The 19,225-nt window shown below is 31.5% G+C and overlaps 2 protein-coding genes across 2 annotated transcripts; both read left to right on the forward strand.

Moving 5' to 3' along the window:
* The first annotated feature begins 8,637 nt into the window (after positions 1-8,637).
* Positions 8,638-13,298, forward strand: LOC139509455 (ATP-dependent DNA helicase Q1-like). Its single transcript, XM_071296159.1, has 3 exons — positions 8,638-8,916; positions 11,258-11,412; positions 13,076-13,298. Exons 1-3 carry the CDS (start codon positions 8,638-8,640, stop codon positions 13,296-13,298), a joined length of 657 nt encoding a protein of 218 aa, XP_071152260.1.
* Positions 13,299-13,391: 93 nt separating this feature from the next.
* LOC139509456 (ATP-dependent DNA helicase RecQ-like) lies at positions 13,392-13,895 on the forward strand. Its single transcript, XM_071296160.1, has one exon. The coding sequence runs from the start codon at positions 13,392-13,394 to the stop codon at positions 13,893-13,895; it is 504 nt and encodes a 167-aa protein (XP_071152261.1).
* Positions 13,896-19,225: the final 5,330 nt, after the last annotated feature.

Consider the following 19,225-nt stretch of genomic DNA (forward strand, 5'->3'; position numbering starts at 1 on the left):
AATTTTACGTAACCATGACAAGATAAAGTCTCTTACATTTGCCAGAGTTATAGATGAATGGAAACAGAAGGCTCCTACTTTTTTAAAATCACTTGAGGCAGCGATAGCAAACCCAGCACATCAGTTTAATAAGTATAAAAAGGGGGAAGCTTTTATACCAGGCATAGTGACTGCTGGCTGTAAACTTTTGACCCTTTACAGCAAAGATTTAAATGCTTTTCAACATTTTAATAGCTATATTTTGTGGAAAGGGGTTGCAAAAAGTCTGCATTTTCTCGACTGAATGCCACATACGACTGCTTAAGCTACCAATCAACGCTAAGTTTGGCAGACAAGTTAGGGAATGACTGGGACAAGGATCTTGTTGCCATGCAAGAACTAGTAACAACTGAAACGTCACATGAATTAGTGTTACTTCAGAACATACAGATGATCAAAGAGTCCATTGATTTGGTGAATGGAGATGCTGATACAATGATACAACGAATTCTTGAACTTTCTAATGCAGAAAATGATTTGCATCAGTACAGAGATTTAATGCACCCTGGCTTTTACTTTGTATGAGATAATGTAGATATGCGTACAAAAGTCAGGAAAATGACAATCTATAACCAACACAAAGACCATCATATGTACCAAATATGTGCCTATGAAAACAGGATTTCAGGGAACCACCTAGACAACACTGTTGCCAAAGGAGATGCAAATACAGTGCCCTTCACCTCTTTCATACCGAGTCAGTTAGAATTGGACAGTATAGCTAGTGACTTCACTTTCCTAGTAGCAAAAATATGGAGTCAGCATATTCCACAATTCAAGATATTTGCACCAGTCCTTCCCGATAATATTGAGCATCAGTACATGAAAGAAATGAAACAAAAAACAGCAAGAGTAAGTTTATATTGTATGTGTTATTATTAACAAATTAATGAAAATTTTATCAATTATTGTTAAAATTGGTCAGTGGCAAATATTACATGCATATTGCAAACAAGGACAAGGATGTAACATAAACATTTATATAAACTTGACAAATCTTTGACTTTGGTCAATATTTCCAACATGTTCTTACTTCCATTTTAAAGGAACTGTCCTCATCTGAAAATCTGATTCACCCATTGGATTAAAGAAGATAATCCTTCCATTTAAAGGTTCTGTAATCTGAAATAAACAGGTTAAATAAAAAATCTATCATCATCTCTCCTCATAAAAGCACATGCATGCACATCTAATATACAGTGTACTATAGAAAAAGCAAAACATCTTAAACTTTTCAGTGTGGTGTCAGTCAGTCTTATCACATTAATCTAGCATGCTATGCATTACTAAATAGTAGCACAATGTTTCAGTCAGGGTATGGTTATGGCCTTACCAATATTAAATATGCAAGAAGATAAGGAAATGTAGCTCTTATAAAAAAATGTGTATTTTAATAAATTGGCGTGCATGCCCTAACCGTTTTCTGGTTCATTTCGATCTTTCTTACCTAGCATATATTATTTTGTGAATATTGAATTTGCGTTTTTTTATAAAATGACAATCAACAATCAATTCTGTTACGTGGACATGGTAACTGGTTTCAGAAATATTTTTTTAAAATTTATTAAATCATTGTTATTTGGATAAGCGGTGATTATATGACTGAATAAAAAAAAAAAGTTTAATATAAAGAAACTTTATATTTAGAGATCACAAAAATACGCTATCGTCGTAGTTTTCTTGCTAGTTCGTCTCCAAAAGACGATGGCGTGTAATTAAGAATATACATATATGTACAAAGACTCTCAAAATTTATTCAGATATGTTATCAAAATGTTGACAAAATATAGCTGTTTCTTTTTAGAAGTGAGAAATGTGCAATATGGATGCTAAAAGGAAGCAGCATACAGGCGCATATGATGGTGGGAGCTTGAAAGCACCATGCATCCTTTCAGCAGCCAATGAAAACCGCCGTCGCAACTCAACCTAATTTAAATATTAATTTGGGCATATGCAGAATATTTCCCATCCGACCTCTGTTTAGAAGAATTAACTTGAAACAGTTTTGAAATTCTAAATTTTTTTGATTATAACAAACCATTTGTATTAGTTTATCATTATATCTGTATTAGCCATTTGAAGTTTTATAAGAAGTGAATATATATTTTTGCAATCAAGTAACAGCACACATTTCAATATTAAGAATCAGTTTTTTTTAATTTGTTTACGTTGAAAAGGTACATATTCAATGTCCTGTGCTGTTAAATAATTTATAAATGACAAAAGGCACTCTACAACTTTTAAACTTTAATGTCATATAACCTATGTTTCAACGTACAAAATGCCCGAAACCAAGATTTTTTAGATTATTTTTGTTGGCACTTAAAAATTCTTGGACCGTTGGTCTAGAACTTCTGTCTTCCAAGGATAGTTGGTACATTTGCTACAAGAAACCAAGAAAGGGATTGATTTCCGGTTTGAATGGCTGACCACGGTTTTCCAAAGCTCCGGGAATAACACAACAATTAATAGTTATGTACAAATGTGAAAGTCACTCCAACCATTTAAACAATTAACAAAAACGCTAATTAACATCCGGAAACTATCGGATACTCTTTAAGGAACAAAACACAGAAGTTTTATACTTTGCAACATGAGTAATCAACATAGTGAAAATCCGGACAATGACAAGATGGCCGGCTCCTATGTCTTGGCACTAAAACAAAACAACAACAACTTTTCCAAAGATAATGCAGAACCTGATGGCGAATATTTCAGCGTCAAGCCTGTATTCATTCTAGAATCAGACATTTTCGGTAACTCAAAACCCGACAAAAACAACTACTTAACACACACAGAATTGTTTAGATGTATTGATCTCACAATACCAGCTAACCATCTAAACGGGCTTCAGAGAGTCATTGGAAGTGTATGGCGCATATACCCAGACAATGAGAAGGACAGAGATACACTTGTGGTTAATTCCATCACAATAAGGAAAAAACGCATTGAGGTATACCCCAGAAACCCTAAATATGTAGAAAAAAGAGCATCCAACTACTGTAAGGATAAGAATAAAAATCATTCCGCTATCCGCCGATGATGGTCAGTTGTTAAGATACCTGCAAAATTGGCACCTCAACATACTCAATTATCACAGAGAAAGATTAAGGATCGATGGGTTGGTGACAGAATTTTTTCATTGCGAACCCTTCTCACACACAATTCCTAGAAACGTAAAAATTGGCAAGTACCGTGGGCTCACTTTTTATAAGGGACAAATAAATGAGAACAACACAGACATTGAATGCTCCAAATGCTTGCAAAAAGGACCAAAAAAAAAAAAACTGTAGCAATGATTAGAAATGCAAGACATGTGGTGCAAATGGACACATCTCAAAGAACTGCACCTCTGAATTTGATCAAAGCGTCTGATGAAGAAAGTGAAAATGAATCGGAGAAAGATGAGGAGATTGTTCCATCTCAATCGACTGAAAATCTCTTACACACTGATGATACTCCACAGAATGAACAAACAGTAAAATCACCGAACTTACCAAAGACACTAGTAAAGTAGATGTACCAGAACAAAACCTATCTCCTGAACAAAACTTTAAAAAAATGAAAAAGAAAAAAGCATCCAAATCACAGGAAACAACTCACGGTCCACTGGACAAATATCTTGGGACAACCCCGCAGCAGAAAACAACAAAACGATCTGCCACCACACCAACCGATACTTTGCATGACCGTGAGATTGGCTCAACAAAACCAAGGACATCCGAAAACCCCTAACTACCACAAATTAAAATACAACCATGAATAATTGTAAATATTGTATTATATTTTTTACTTGTTTGTCTATATTTCTTTTTATGCAGAAAAAAAATATAAAAAAATTAAGTCAGAGTGTGATATAATTCTAGATTATATACACCTTGAAATTAGTATTAAAATAAATAATAATGAAAATGTATATATATGTAATGAACTGTGTATGATATTGTTTATTTTGAGAAAGGATGATTTCCATTAGCCCCATTCCTTAAATCAATAAATAAATATTTCTGTTCTCAATATGCGATCCAACAAACAAGAGATAAGAACAAGTCAAGTTGTGATAAAACAATCACAAAAATAGTTTTCCCTGTTTAAGAAAAATACAAACAAAAAATTGTATTGATAATCAAATTTATTCAGACGCAAATAATAAAGAATTACAATACAATAAACACATTAAATAAATATATATTTGAACTGTTTATAAAACACAGAATAGCTATTAGAAATAAAATTAAAATGAATAAAATAGATCCAACAAATTTAAAGTTCATAAAGAAACTATCCTTGATGAATATCAATTCATTAATCCACATATATCTGAATTCAATTTCTCTGTTTATCTCAATAGCTATCCATAACAACCTCTCCATGATACATCCTTGGTCTATAACAAATTATCCGTCCATTTTAATCCTTATATTAGTAGAACCTATACAGAGTCCTATTTTACATCACGTAAACAACATTTGGATATCTCATGTAATCCACACACTAGGAATATTTCAAATGTTTCATTTAATCCACAATATAAATTTTTTTTGTCAATCCTACAAAAGTCAAATATCATCATCCAACATGATACTCGGTATAAAAATGCAAGCAATGATAATGCAAACTATAATTATTTCGATTGTTTCCGTAAGTATTGTAAACATGGTAAACTCCTACATCATGAACATGGTCCTACAATCTCATTATACTGTTAAAATAACAAACCTAAAAATAAATAAAAATGAAATTATTATAAAAATATTTTATGATAATAAGCTCTTTGTTTCCGGGTTGAAATGAAAGCAGTAGAAATTTATGAAACATGGGATTTAAGATGTTCACGATCAAATTGAACTGCAGTCAATAATCAATTATTCTAATGTTAGAACTATAAAGAAGTCGGAAACGATTTTTAAATGAAATCAATGAAAAAGATATGTTCGTCATCGAATCTCCTTATATGGGCATTCGCTATGCTAGTTGTTGCATTTCTTTGTTTGAGCTTCCTCCTTGTGGTCATTTAAATTTTCTCAATTGTAAGTAGTTTTGTCTAATGCTTTTCGTTTTTATCGTCTTTCATGTACCATAGAATGTGAAGTAGTCCAGTTGTTTTATATGAGGATATCAGATAATTTGTTTTGGATTGACCAGGATTGAGAATAGAAAATTTTGAAATGAAAACTGTGTACTTGCCTGTGCTGGCTATATGTTTCAGTAAGTAAATTTTTTGCAAATTTATAATCTGGAGCAAATATAATGGTATCATCCCTAACATTGACATCTGTTTTAATACGAATGTCGTCAAGTAACTTCTTTAATACCAAAATGTACTCATCCCTAAAGATCAAAACTGGTGAAGCAAAGTTCAACGTTTAATTGTAGAAGTCGTAGGTATGTTGATCTTGTTTCACTGAGAACATTTTTTTCGACGCTATCTATCGAATTTGTAATTACCAATTTAATGTAATCCCTTTCAAGAGTGAGTGCTTTGATGTTCTCTATTGCTTTGACCAGTTTTGCAATCTTTAAATAACACGAATTTTAAATTAATCCCACCGCTGCCACCAGTTGTTGTGAACTTACGTATTTATAGAAGAAACGGGTCCGAGCGGGTAAAATCATACATGGGCTTCACAACAAGTATATTTGTCTCATTAAACAATTACCACAACTTTATACGGCAGTTACGTTTTTATGCAAACAACATGTAGAAATACAATACTTTATTATAATACACAATAAATATACAACACAGTTCATTCACACAGGAATACGCGAATAAATAATAACAAATGAACAACCAACGTTAATGTGTTTGAATTGCCGATCGCGTTATATTTAACAGGGGAAACTACGATCTATAAATAGGGCAAAGTATATATTTCGAACCTGATGCGGAGATCAGTAAAATAATACAGTGTGTAAAATGTATGCTGTTTACCTTTTATAAAATATATATCAAGTCAAATATCAATCTTCTTATTCTTCGAGGTGTATATCAACTTCACTCTTCAAAACTATATAAACAATTGCTGGGCGGAAGTTGACGTCACCAATGAGAAAGTGAAAGTACGAGAACAAATATAACGTTACGTCGTGTAAATTGTACTTTCACAACATGTCTATTAACTTAATTCTATACCCACATTGTCTTGGATCCTTGGTCTAAAGTTATAATGTCATGTTTTATCATCAAAATTATCAAATGAATAAACATTACTTGTGATATCCTGTTAAAAAGGTAATAACCAAAATGAATATATATCTTTCAATTTAAACAATTGTGTATTGGTAACTAATTGTATCTGTTTCCGCAAGAATTGGATGAATCGTCATAGATCGTTTTGAGATTCGGGTTCACTGAATTGAGGTTCTGTAGTAGCTATCTTTCAATTGGCGATTGACCGGTATGGTATTGTTCCTAACATCACTAAGGTAAATTCTTATGAATTGGTGTAAGGTACTGTTTGTCTCCTCGTGGTTGATAAATTTCTGTCTCCAACTGTGGAGGTCGTTCGAATCGTCTCTTCCTTTGTCGTTTTAAAGAAGGTTTGGGTTTTGCGAATATTTCTGAAAATTAATAGTGGAAGAAATGTCATTAGATTTTCTAGCAAACAAATGATTGATATTACTTTCTCTACGTTGATACGACTGTATTAGATTTATTGACATATTTACGCCTGACAACTTTCATTGTTGTTTCTGTTGTTTTGTCGTCGTTAACATATTCAACAGCTACACTCTCTTCTTCGTTAATTTCTTTTGCAGATGACGTTCTAATTATGTCCGAAAGTAAGGAAGGACTACAAAATAGTCTTGATAAACTTAACAATGTTTGTGATGATTGGCAACCAATCTTAAATATTAAAAAGACAAAAAAACTATGGTTATCCAACAACACAGTAGGAAATCCCCCTTTTATAAAACTTAAGATAACATAATCCAGAATGTTACTGAATATAAATTCTTAGGTTGCTTATTAAAATAAAACGGTAACCTCAAACATAGTCTCGAAGAGCTGGTAAATAAGGCCTTACAAGTTTTATTTTTCCTTAGAGTTAAGACATAGTTGGTATCTTTCGAGATTCGGCATGATATCAGCTGTGCGGGGAATTATACAATTTAACGGGTAGAAAAACTCTCTAAAGCCCCGCGAAATGTGTTGGTCAGTACAGGAAAAGTTCATTTATGAAATCATATGCGTGAACAATACTTGTAACATCTTTTAAGAGTACACTAACCAATTGGTACAGTGCCATTGGAGGGTATAATTAGTGCTTGTTCTAACATTTTCTTCGGACTTTCTGCTAGTTTCTTTGCATGACTAGGTCCGATGTTAAGTTTGCTGGGAATAACAAGTGTAAAATTTTTACTTATATCATCATGTGGTGTAAACAACTTGTCTACTCCGTTTACCTTCTTTAACTCCTCGCTGATGAGAGCTTGATCTGTTTTTGGAAAGTTTGCTAAAGCTTGCTATAGCAATAAACTTTCTAAAAGCATCGGCTTCTAACCGGAAAAGAGACAGACTATCTTACTTTAGGAAGTGTGTCCTACTTCTAGATAATGTAGTACTGGTGTTTGAAAACTTGTAATAGAAAGATGCTTTTGAAATTTTGAGATCTTCTATTTTTTTTTTATCTTTAACACTATTGATAATATCAATAATCTTGGCACCTCTGTTTGTTGATACACGGGTGTAAATCATGTCTTTTGTATTTATGCTTTTCAGAAGGGAACTTCCTATCACAAGAATGTTGTTGTTATTATAATTTCTACTAATTTTCTGTTGTTGGGATCCAGTCCCAAGTCTTTTGCCCTTGTTTTCCTGAGAGTAGGATTTAGAGATATTATTAACATCAGGAGTTGACTGTATACACCTTTCAACATTCTTTTAATGCACCTCAGGAGGGGTTGTTTGCATGGCACTGTCCTTTAAATCAGGATGAATTTGAGTTCCAATGCTATTAGTTTCAGGTTTTGTAGTTACCATTATTTGGAAATCATCAGTTTGTGTAGAAGCATCACAAGTAGTAACTTGTGTCCCTTTGTCAGTTACAATGGGTTTATTGTTTATCAAATTCATTAGATGGCAAACTGTTTTCTTTAGTTCAAATATTTCTTCCTGTAGATTAATACTTTCATGATGATTGATGGTAATTGGAGATAAAGTATTAACATCTAACAACAGTTCATTGGTATCAGGTGACTTCCTGCTGGGAGTTGAAATGATGACAGTATCTGTGTTGATTGATGTCATGCTGTGAACTAATTTTAATTCTGTCTATACACAGTCAGATGTCATGTACTGCACAACCTTATGATTGGTCTCTGACACATTGGAATTTTGTGTAGATCCAATCTGGTTTATAATACTAATGTTTTCTTATCCTCATTATGTACATTTTTAAATTTCACAATTTTTGAATCATTCAGTCTGTTATAAAAATGATATAGTTCTTCAATCTCCGGCGCAGAGCTCACATCCGTTCCGTACTTACTTCGTATCACTACACTAAATATGACCTCTGCCACACGTTGTGTGGAATTTGTCTCCAAACCGATTTACAACGCTCATGATTACATAAAGTCTAGTTCATAAAGATGGCCGACTACAAATCGTACCTTCGTGTACTTAACAAAGAAAGTTTTAATTTAAAAGAAAAGAAAAAGGAAATATTAGATATGTTACAGAAGGGAAAGAAAGAAATAATTGGAATTTTACCCACTGGTTATGGGAAAAGTTTGATTTATGAAATTGCACCACTTATGCTTAGCGGCACTGTTATTGTGATTTCTCCACTTACATCAATCCAGGTGGAACAGTATCAGCGTTTGAGAGAAACACCACTCAAAACTTGTATCTTAAACGTGAAGGTGACCGTAAATTGTAGTTAACAATTCAAAAACATTTAATCACTCTGACATTACGAAAAAAGTAAAATCCCACATATAGGAAAGTAATAACCTTTGAACGTACATATTTTTACTCAGTTTTTAAATTTAAATAACTTTCTTAAACTATCCTAGATTTGTATCAAACTTGGACAAAAGCGTGTCTATGATCATTAGATAGTACCCAGTAGTAGATTTTGTAAACGAAAAACAAGAAAGTATATTGTACTAAACAGGTTGGGAACAAACCCCCTGTAAGGTGATTATACCTGTATAAAGGGATAATCCTTCTTCAGAGGGATAAAATACATTGTAATCGCTCTATAGAGGGGTATTTTTGTTTGCACTGGATTGAAAGCAAATTAGTGCAGAATGGCATTTTCTAATTATATTGGCTATAATCTCTAGCATTATATGCATCAACATATGCACATGTACATTACTAAAAATTGGAGTAACCAGTTTTCTGCAAAAGGAATTGTTGATCTTTAAATTTCATGTTAAATCTTACAATAGAAATTCTGTTCAGTGAAGCATAAGTGAGTAAAATTTACCTGATCATCACAGCTTTCAATCATGGTGAACAATAGATTTTATATTTAGTCAGATATTTAGCAAACTGGGCATGTGCTAGTCCAAATAATTATGATAATTTTCATAGCCTTTCAAGACCTCATAATTATTTGGACTAGGCATGTGCATATTTAATTAAGTACATCAATTGGTGCATCAACTGTTCTAGGTTACTGCCATATTAAATAAGTAGAGAATGCCATTCCGCCCTATTTTGATTTAAATCCAGTCTAAACAAAAATACCCCTCTATACAGGTATAATCACCGTAAAGAGGGTTTGTTCCCAACCTGCCAAACATTGGTAAACAGCTTGGCCTTTGATTGATCTGTCACTTCAGGTTAAAGGTTTTGGTCAAGGTACAATGTAGTTTATATTGCTGAAGCTTGAGTCTTAAACTAAGTACACATGTTCACCACCAGGCTACATGTATGATATGATTTTTCTAATTTTAATGCCAAATAAGAGTTCGGATGCCAATTTCACGGTGCTCAAAACATAGAAAATGATAGTGCCATTGGGGCATTTATGTACTATAGACACATTCTTGTAATTGTTCTAAAATTGGATTTTTACATTTTTTTCTCCTCAATGTTTCATTGACTATATTTTGGTCTCAAAAGAAATATTTAAGAGATCAATGTAATTGAAGTTTTTTGGACGTCCATTGGCAGTTTTACTATCGTAAATTCAGTTTACCTGGCAACGCATAATTGTAGGATTACTGTTATCCAATCTGAACCATTGATACAAAATAATTGCATTAGAACTCATCATCTATAAATTCCATGTATTGAGAAAACTTAAAAGTTGTATATGGAACCTTATACTGCAATCAGCTATTTTACTATACAGATAAAGCTATACGTATAAACGTTAGCTTTATACGTCAATGACCTAAACTCACCTATAAGCCCCGCCTACTTACAACGTCATGACACAACCATGACAACGTGTAGTAACAATGGTCAAACTTTTATGAATTTAAACCTGTTATGTCTTCAAATTGGTAATTTATATACCATGTTTTTCAAATGTTATTAATTAAATTATTTTCCCTTTCTAATTCCTTAAATTGTCAATGCTTACCGCCTAGACTACGCTCACAGGGAAATACCCCAAAATGGTACCCCAGGGTTTCATATTTTTATTATTTTTTTATTTTTTTATCGATTTCAGTATAAAAACCATATACGTATAGTGTCTAATTATATGTTCTAAATTCACTGTGTTCAAATGAACATAAAGTATTTATGTGCTAAATCTCTCTAGATTTGATTTTTGTATAGCAAACGTATCTGAGCACAGTCAGATATGTACAACATGTACCTTAATACAATAAAGGCATCATAGAAAAATGAATACATATTGAGGTACTGTCAGGCGCAAATACCATATCAATTTTAATAACAAGATCCACAGGTGACAGATCACCATATTTTATCAAATGTAATTACAGTACAGCGAAAGCGAGAAAAGCAATCGAGTTGAAAGGACCAATGATAATCTGTTTATCGCTATTAAACCTATGACTGACGTTGTCAATTTCCTTAGTTTTTTAGCTATAATTTTCCATCTGAATACAGTATAAATGTATCCCATGAAAAACTTATTTGTACATATATTTATTTATTAAATTTGAAGAATTTCCTTAACCCTGTTGGCTCTCGAGCTGATAATATGATCTACAATGTAGGACTGATTAGGGGTCTAATATGAAAATGCCAGGTTATAATCTATATTTATGTTACATACAGGGTAGAATTATCACAGGCCTTGATATAGAAGACGAAATGGTAGATATGCAGTCAAGTACCCCTATAGAAGAAATGTACAATACCAATTTGATTTTTGCACACCCTGAGGCTATTTTTAATACAGTGGAGGGAAGAAAACTGCTAGACTGTGACAGGTATTAAAGAATTTGAGAAATATCATATATATATATATATAAAAAGGGAAGATGTGGTATGATTGTCAATGAGACAACTATCCACAAGATCCCAAAATGACACAGAAATAATTCAAATTAACAACTATAGGTCACCCTTCGACTTTCAATAATGAGCAAAGCCCATACCGCATTATAAGCTATAAAACGGCCCTGAAATGACAATGTAAAACATTTCAAATGAGAAAACTGACTGCCTAATCTATGTTTAAAAAATGAATGAAAAAACAAACATGTAACACATACACAAACCGCAACCACTGAATTAGGCATTCTGGAATTGTTTTATGAGTACCTAAATGGTTAAACATATATTGGTCTGTCAAATAATTTATCTGTAACTTAAAATACCAATATATTCTAGTCCTGAAATGTCTCTGGAGTTTCAAACATGTAAATGTGTATATTTATGTACACAGTTATAATACCAGACATCCACATATGTTATCATTACAATGTTTATTATGATTTTCTTATCATATTATAATGTATTTTCCATTTTGCAATATCAGAATTATTCTTTCTCTTTCTTTCATAGTATATGATAATGGATTTATTACATGATTATACTTTCTCTTTACCACGCATAGATTCAAATCTGGAATAAAAGCTGTTGTAATTGATGAATGTCACAAGGTTCATGAATGGTACGTAGACTCAAATTTGTGCATTGATTTGTTTGTCTTGTATTATTTATTACACTATACATCATATACATATATTTTTGTACATGTGTTTATTTCATTGTTTGATTTAATTTTTTATTAGTTTCTTTTACAGTTGCTGAATTGAAGATTGAAGTTGTTCTTACAAGTTACAGTTAATTTGACAAAAGTTACATGTTATCAGGGATGTGTTCATTATAAAGTAGCATCTCAATAACATTTTTCTCTTGTCTTTCCTTTTCTTCATGGTTTATTTAATTCCGGTCTTGAATATCTTAAAAGCATTACATGATACTGTTGGTAAGTTAAGAAGGAGAAATATTTTATCAAAAGGTAAGTGGACATTACTCTTCAATATGTTTGTTAATGATTAAATATTGATTTATATGATAAATTTCTACCAGGTAGAATCAATGCTAAAAAAAAACCAATTTCAAATGAAAACGCATTGATGATAAGTGTTTGATAAGATAATGGGGATCTGATATGTTATAGAAATAAAAACCCATTTTAATATAAACCAGGTCTGTTGCACATCTTTAATGCACCTGTAGTTAATCAACATGATTTGTCTGTACATGACCAAGTATTTGTAAATAATTGGATTCTCTTTAAAGGCAAAGGTAATATCTTTGGTAAGCTTGCTTGTTAGCTGAACCGTGGAGTCATTTTTAGGTAAGGTATACTACCCTCCTGTCTAGGTAGCCTAGTTCTACAGACAGATAGATTGGTTATCTGTCGACTAGTCTACCCTAAAAGGAGGATAGTTTACCTAAACTAATAGTGACTTCACGGTTCAGCTAGCAAGCAAGATAATCCAAGGATACTACATTTGCCTACACACTCAATGCAATCGGCTGTAATTAAGATCATAACTAAGTGTTCTATTTGAGGAGTATCATAATGTATACAATATGATTGATTAATATAAAGTGAAGAAAAAAAATCATATTTTTCAGGGGAAAATCATTCCGTACTGCTTTTAAGCATATTCATGACATAGCAGCTTTTCTGCCAGACGCAGTTAGACTTGGTTTAAGTGCAACAGTATCTCTTCAAGAAGAGAAAGATATAGTGAAAGCCTTAGGTATGAAAACTCCATGTAAAGTCAAAGAAAGTCCTGACAGAACCAATATTTATCTTGAAAAAAATCTGAAGGGTTCATCAAATGATGTTTTTTAAATGTTTGAAAATATATATAAGCCTCTCTGTGATGATTTATGTGTTAAGAAAAAAAAAATTCCTGTTACACTTGTATATATTCCTATTCAATACATGGGCAGTGCAATTGCGTATTGTAGATTTATTTTTAGAAATTCTAATTTACACAACTGTTTGTATGGTGCTTTGTGTAGTGGACAAGACGAAAAAGTCAAAGCCACTATTTTAACAGATTTAGGTAAAAAGGTTCCAAGAATCAGATTAGTATTTTGTACATCTGTCATTGGTATGGGTTTCAACTCCCCATCTATTGATTGTGTCATTCATACAAAGCCTCCCAGAAATTTATCTGATTTTGTTCAAGAAATAGGACGTGCTGGTAGGGATGGCAGACCAGCTAGGTCAATATTATTTTATTGTAAAAGGGACATATCAAATAATGTACCAGAAATTAAAAATGATATTGTGCAATACTGTAATGATGATACATGTTTACGTTCCTGTATGTTAAGTCAGTTTGGTTTTGAGAAAGGAGACATGATTGATCATGAATGTTGTATGTACTGTAAGGAGAGTTGCACATGTATTGAATGTGAGATTTTAAGAATTGAATTGTAAAGGAGTAGCTTCAATATAAAAAAAAAGAAGATGTGGTTTGATTGCCAATGAGACAACTCTCCACAATAAACCAAATGACACAGACATTAACAACTATAGGTCACTGTACGGCCTTCAACAATGAGCAAAGCCCATACCGCCTGTTGGTCCATACTTTTTCAACAATTTTTGCTGAAATTTCAAAATCTGATGTGATGTAGATTTTGTTCTCTCTATCAAGCAGAAAGAAAACAACAGCAAAACAAATTTAAATAATATTTTTACTGGTTGCGTTTAACAGTCAAATTCTTGCATAGATTTATAACAACAATTATGCAATCTTTAACATTCAAATTCAAATTTTTTTATTAAATAGTTCATGGCATAGACCAGTAACATTATTTTATATATATTTTAGGCAAAAAAAGGTATATTTGCTACATTGTAGAATGAAATGAAACTCATCTTCTATCACCTTTAAATCATTAAAAAATATGATTTCTTTCATTTCTTATAGTACTGACTTATTTAAACAACCCAAAGTATAGGAATTAATTTCTTAAGATACAATTGAAAAACTACATTTTATACCACATTATGTGACATACTTATAGAATATTTTACACTTTGCAGAACAGTCTTATAAAAAAAAGGTTAATTCTTGCTTAGCTTAATCAACAAGACACTGTCTTATTAAAGATAAATTTGAGCTGTCTAAATTCAACAACTACTGATTATCCCAATAATAATTCGAAATAAGATTATGTAACAATCATTTTATATATGTTGCCCAACTCGTACATTTTGAACAATTAAACACAAGTTCAGTTAGTTCTTAACAACACCTTTAATATACAGTTGTCATCCACAAAAAAAATATTGGAAAATTACACTTATATTGAAGTGGAAATTCACCTCATTCACATTTCTGGTTGTTCTCTTGTGAATCAATAACTATTCACAGCAGTCCAAATCAACTTTTTCTATCATAGGAAAAATGTTAAATCCACATATCTCACACCTATACATTCGTATGCTACTAACTAACATCAAGTATCAAACACACTTATCACTGTAAATTTATTGAAACATAGGGATAAAGTAGTTCTCTCCATACTGAACTCCTCTACCTTGTTCTGTAAAATATATATGTACATTAAGCAATTTACTATTATAATTTGATAATACACCTAAAGAATATTTTATTCCCAAAACATCAATTGTTTGACTGTCATAAACCAGTGAATTAATAGGTCATACAATTCAACCCTTCCCAAATGTAACATTTATGTTTTCTTTGTAATGACAGATAAACCTCATTTTTCTGTGCAAATTGACAATGTATTTTCCTGTAAACCATCTTTTGTTGCAGATATCAAAAATATATCACTAGCATACCTCAACAAAAATGCTGTTATATCTTGAAACTGTAAAGCCCAATTGCCATAACCAAAAAGCTCAATTTTCAAAAGTTTCCCCATAGAATGAAATTAATTCGGCATTTGTTTAGATCATTGAATATAATACAGGTTTTAACATTGCTATACACAGATTTTTAAAAAGTTTATAGATTTCCCATTGATGCCCTTTTTGGGGCATTTCATATATTCTTTAAATCATTGTCACACACTTCACTAAGAAGTGACATACAATTCTTTTTAAAGAAGAGAGATAATCAATTTGCCTTCACCACCACCCAAAAAAAATAAAATAGTAAGCCAATAAATAAAACTACTTTGAAAATAATTTTAACATTAAATTTACCAATTCCAAAACTTCTGTTATAAGAAAGACTCTTACCCAAATTGTTCCTTTTGTTGTTAAATTTTAACATTTTGAATTCATAATTTTAAAAGAATGATAATAAAAAGAGTAAACCCCCATCCTTCTTCTTCTTCTTTTATTCTTCGCATGTTTACATTGTTAGCTATATACATGGTCTAAAACTACCTAAAACTTTTTAAAATATAGATGAAAAATTACATAAAAATAATTCACAATGTTATAAAAACTAGAAATTGAAATTATTTGTATCACACTCACACCAACACACTTATATAAGAGAGAATCACAGTTATAAGTATATCACAAATTATCACAGAACTATGAGCTTTTCATCAAGAAGAGCAAAATATCATATAAAAAGCATAGATAACATATTTTCTCAAAGTAAAAAATTATGATTTAAAATAGTTTGTTATATTAATATTTCAAATTTCAATTTTTGTAAAAATTTTTTTTATTAAAACTTGATGCGATACAGATTAATATCTACTGATCTACAGTTCCTTATGAATGATCAATGAAGAATTTTCTAACTTTCTTCCTAATTAAATCCAACATTTCTTTCATATTTATTATCCTATCTGGGTGTTTTCTAATGTTACAAAAGGACTTCAAATTTCTACCTTTGTGATATGTAAAAGGATCTACAGTTTTCAAACACTTAACAAGAATCTCAAGATCTTTCACAGAAGACTTTTTAGTATGATTAACAGACAGTTTTGGTAATCCAAGACATCCATCAACTGTTCTTCCAACTCCAACACAAGTGTCGGCAGCAACACATGCTCTCATAACAGCTTTTTCTGTTTTATTGGCTCCTTTAATAAAACAAAGACAAGATAAATAATTGTATGTGATATTGATATAAATGCTTATTAATGCAATAAAAAGAATACTGTGAATTCAGAAATTAATGTGAGGTTTTTATGTTTGCAAAAATGCGACACAGTTGTAAACACAATTAATTTGAACTTGCATTTTAAAATATTTTATATGAATTAAACAGGATTTTTCTCAAAATCGTAAAAATTAAAATCCCATAAAGTCTATGATGACAAAATTGCAATAATAAATGCAAGCAATAATAAATGCAAGCAATAATAAATGCAAGCAATAATAAATGCAAGCAATAATTTCTGAATTAACAGTATATGTAGACAGCACAATGTATATAGATCAAAAATTATATTTCCATCATAAATATTGTCCTTTAAAATGCTGATTTAACTGGGTTTTTTTTGTACAAGATAAGGCTCTACTATTACTACTTTGTATTGAAAAATGGTTTTTGGTCTTGCATCCTTTGATGCTAGAAATTCCTAATATACTTTTCCCTGTTGCCAAACAATTAAAATAATTTTTTTAATGTAAAAAGCAATTTGATTACTGGAGCTAAATATGTTTACCGTAAATTGTACTGTAAACAGTAAATGCTTGCTGTGTGATCATACCTAGACTCCTTATCAAATCTTTTTTGCTTCTGATGACGTATTGGACCAGGTCTGCCTCTTTGTTCTTCCCTTGTCCACCTTTAGTATTTATTAAAGCACCCTCTAAGGTTCTGAGACATTTCTGGTGACAAAAGGTGCTTTGTAAGCAAAAGGTAGTTCACAAGTTCCCCAAAGTATTTACTGAATACTGAATGACCGAGTAGGAAACCAATTCCTGCCTTTCAGTTAATTTCCAACCTATCAAAATCTCCCTCTTAGGCAGTGTCATTCATGTTAATGATAAGGAGTCACCGTTCAATAACATTGATGAAATAGTTCTTCATCTTCAAATGAACAACAAAGCGTCAGCATTATTAGTAGAGATCATCAATTAAATGACATGTCACAAAACTGCAATATTGCTGTGTTGTCTCAATTTGCTGCATAATTATAGATTATTTATGTTTTTTTAAACGAGATGCATTTTCTCATTCTCATCTCATCGAAGGGCGCAGCATTTTCTCATTCTCATCTCATCGAAGGGCGGAGCATCGAGTTTAAAAAAAGATAAATAATCTATTTATCGCTATTATTTGTATTTTCGAATATCATTTAATTTAAATTTCAGTAAAAAAAGTATCTTATACGATGATAATGCATTTTCTTTTGTGATACTATTTTTTTTGGCGTAGGCTTATTTGATATATATAAATATGTAGTCGCTCAGGAAGTTCATTCATTTGAAAAAAGTTGTCTCATCTGACCATCCGGCGTGTTCAAATATGGCGAAAACCATTTTCACTGTTGATAAGCTGTAATTTGGTGTTTCTACGTATCAAAATGAAGTGAACGGTTGACTATATTATGTATTTTCAAAGCAGGCGAAGAAATATACATGCATGAAGAAATGTACATGCAGACAGACCTACGATGATTTGAAGTAGACTTATGTAAACAAAGGATTTTTTTTATTTGTTAATAACATGATTTGATTATTTTTATTAACTTCCAATAAATTATTTAACGGCGAAATTCACGGTAAAATATTAAAACGAGAAATCATCTTTTATTGTTGACATTTCAGCGAAGTCATCCGATAACAGTTTTTTGTATAGTTCTGGCTAATCTTTTCTGATTGGCCGACACTCTAGCGCATGCATTATATTAATACGCTGTTGCTAAGGACCTTAGAAACTAGCGATAATTTTCATTCTCACTCTACACGAGTGATATGAAAATTATCACAAAAAAACATCAAAGGAAGAATACAGATAATAGCGATAATAGATTTTATCGCTATTATCTGTATTTTTCCTTTGATGTTTTTTTGTGTTTATTCTTCAAACAGCTTTTTCTGCTTTGCTATAAAATTGTTCATCATTTATAAATTTGAAACTGTAGGTATCCAACTGAATGATTTAATTCTGAACAATCATAATGAGCATCAGGACTAGTAAAAAAAACTTTAACCTGTAGTGTGACAAAAACGGACGGACAGACGAACGAACTAACAGACATAAGGACGCACATAGCAGTATGTATAGCAACTTAACCTAAAACACGTGCAAAAATATCTGTACAAATTACCTTCTAACTCTGTTAGAATATCTTGAACAACTTTTTTTGTGTTCTCTATGATTGTGTCACATTTTTCAAGTCTGGTTATCATTTTTGTCCCTGAAAAGTGAGATAAAACATTAAACGTGAACAAATGCATGCCTAAACAAAGGGCAACTTTTTTTCATAAGTTGCAATGAATTTACATCTAGTTAGATCAACCTGACATTAGAAAAGGGTTTGTTTATTTCTTAGTATAAAGTATCCTGTAGAAGATGTATAAGCAGTGTATATTTGTATTTAAAGTCATCATTCAATAGCACTTATCAGTATTGTATATTATGTAACCCATAATAATACAAATGGTAAGTTCAATCTGTTGCAATGTGCCTTCACAGGTAAAGAAATTGTATACATTTACTGCCAATGTCTGAATAATTAAGGTTTCCAAATTAAGATAGTTACCTTTAATTGTTTTTTTGTTATGTTTTTACCCTTTTTCATTACATGCAGTAGATAAAGGTCTTCTAAGTTTTGGGAGACATATGTCCGCATGTCCACAAAAATAGCAAGAGTGTG

This window comes from Mytilus edulis, unplaced genomic scaffold (assembly GCF_963676685.1).
Source record: "Mytilus edulis unplaced genomic scaffold, xbMytEdul2.2 SCAFFOLD_958, whole genome shotgun sequence".
In the NCBI taxonomy this organism is placed as follows: domain Eukaryota; kingdom Metazoa; phylum Mollusca; class Bivalvia; order Mytilida; family Mytilidae; genus Mytilus; species Mytilus edulis.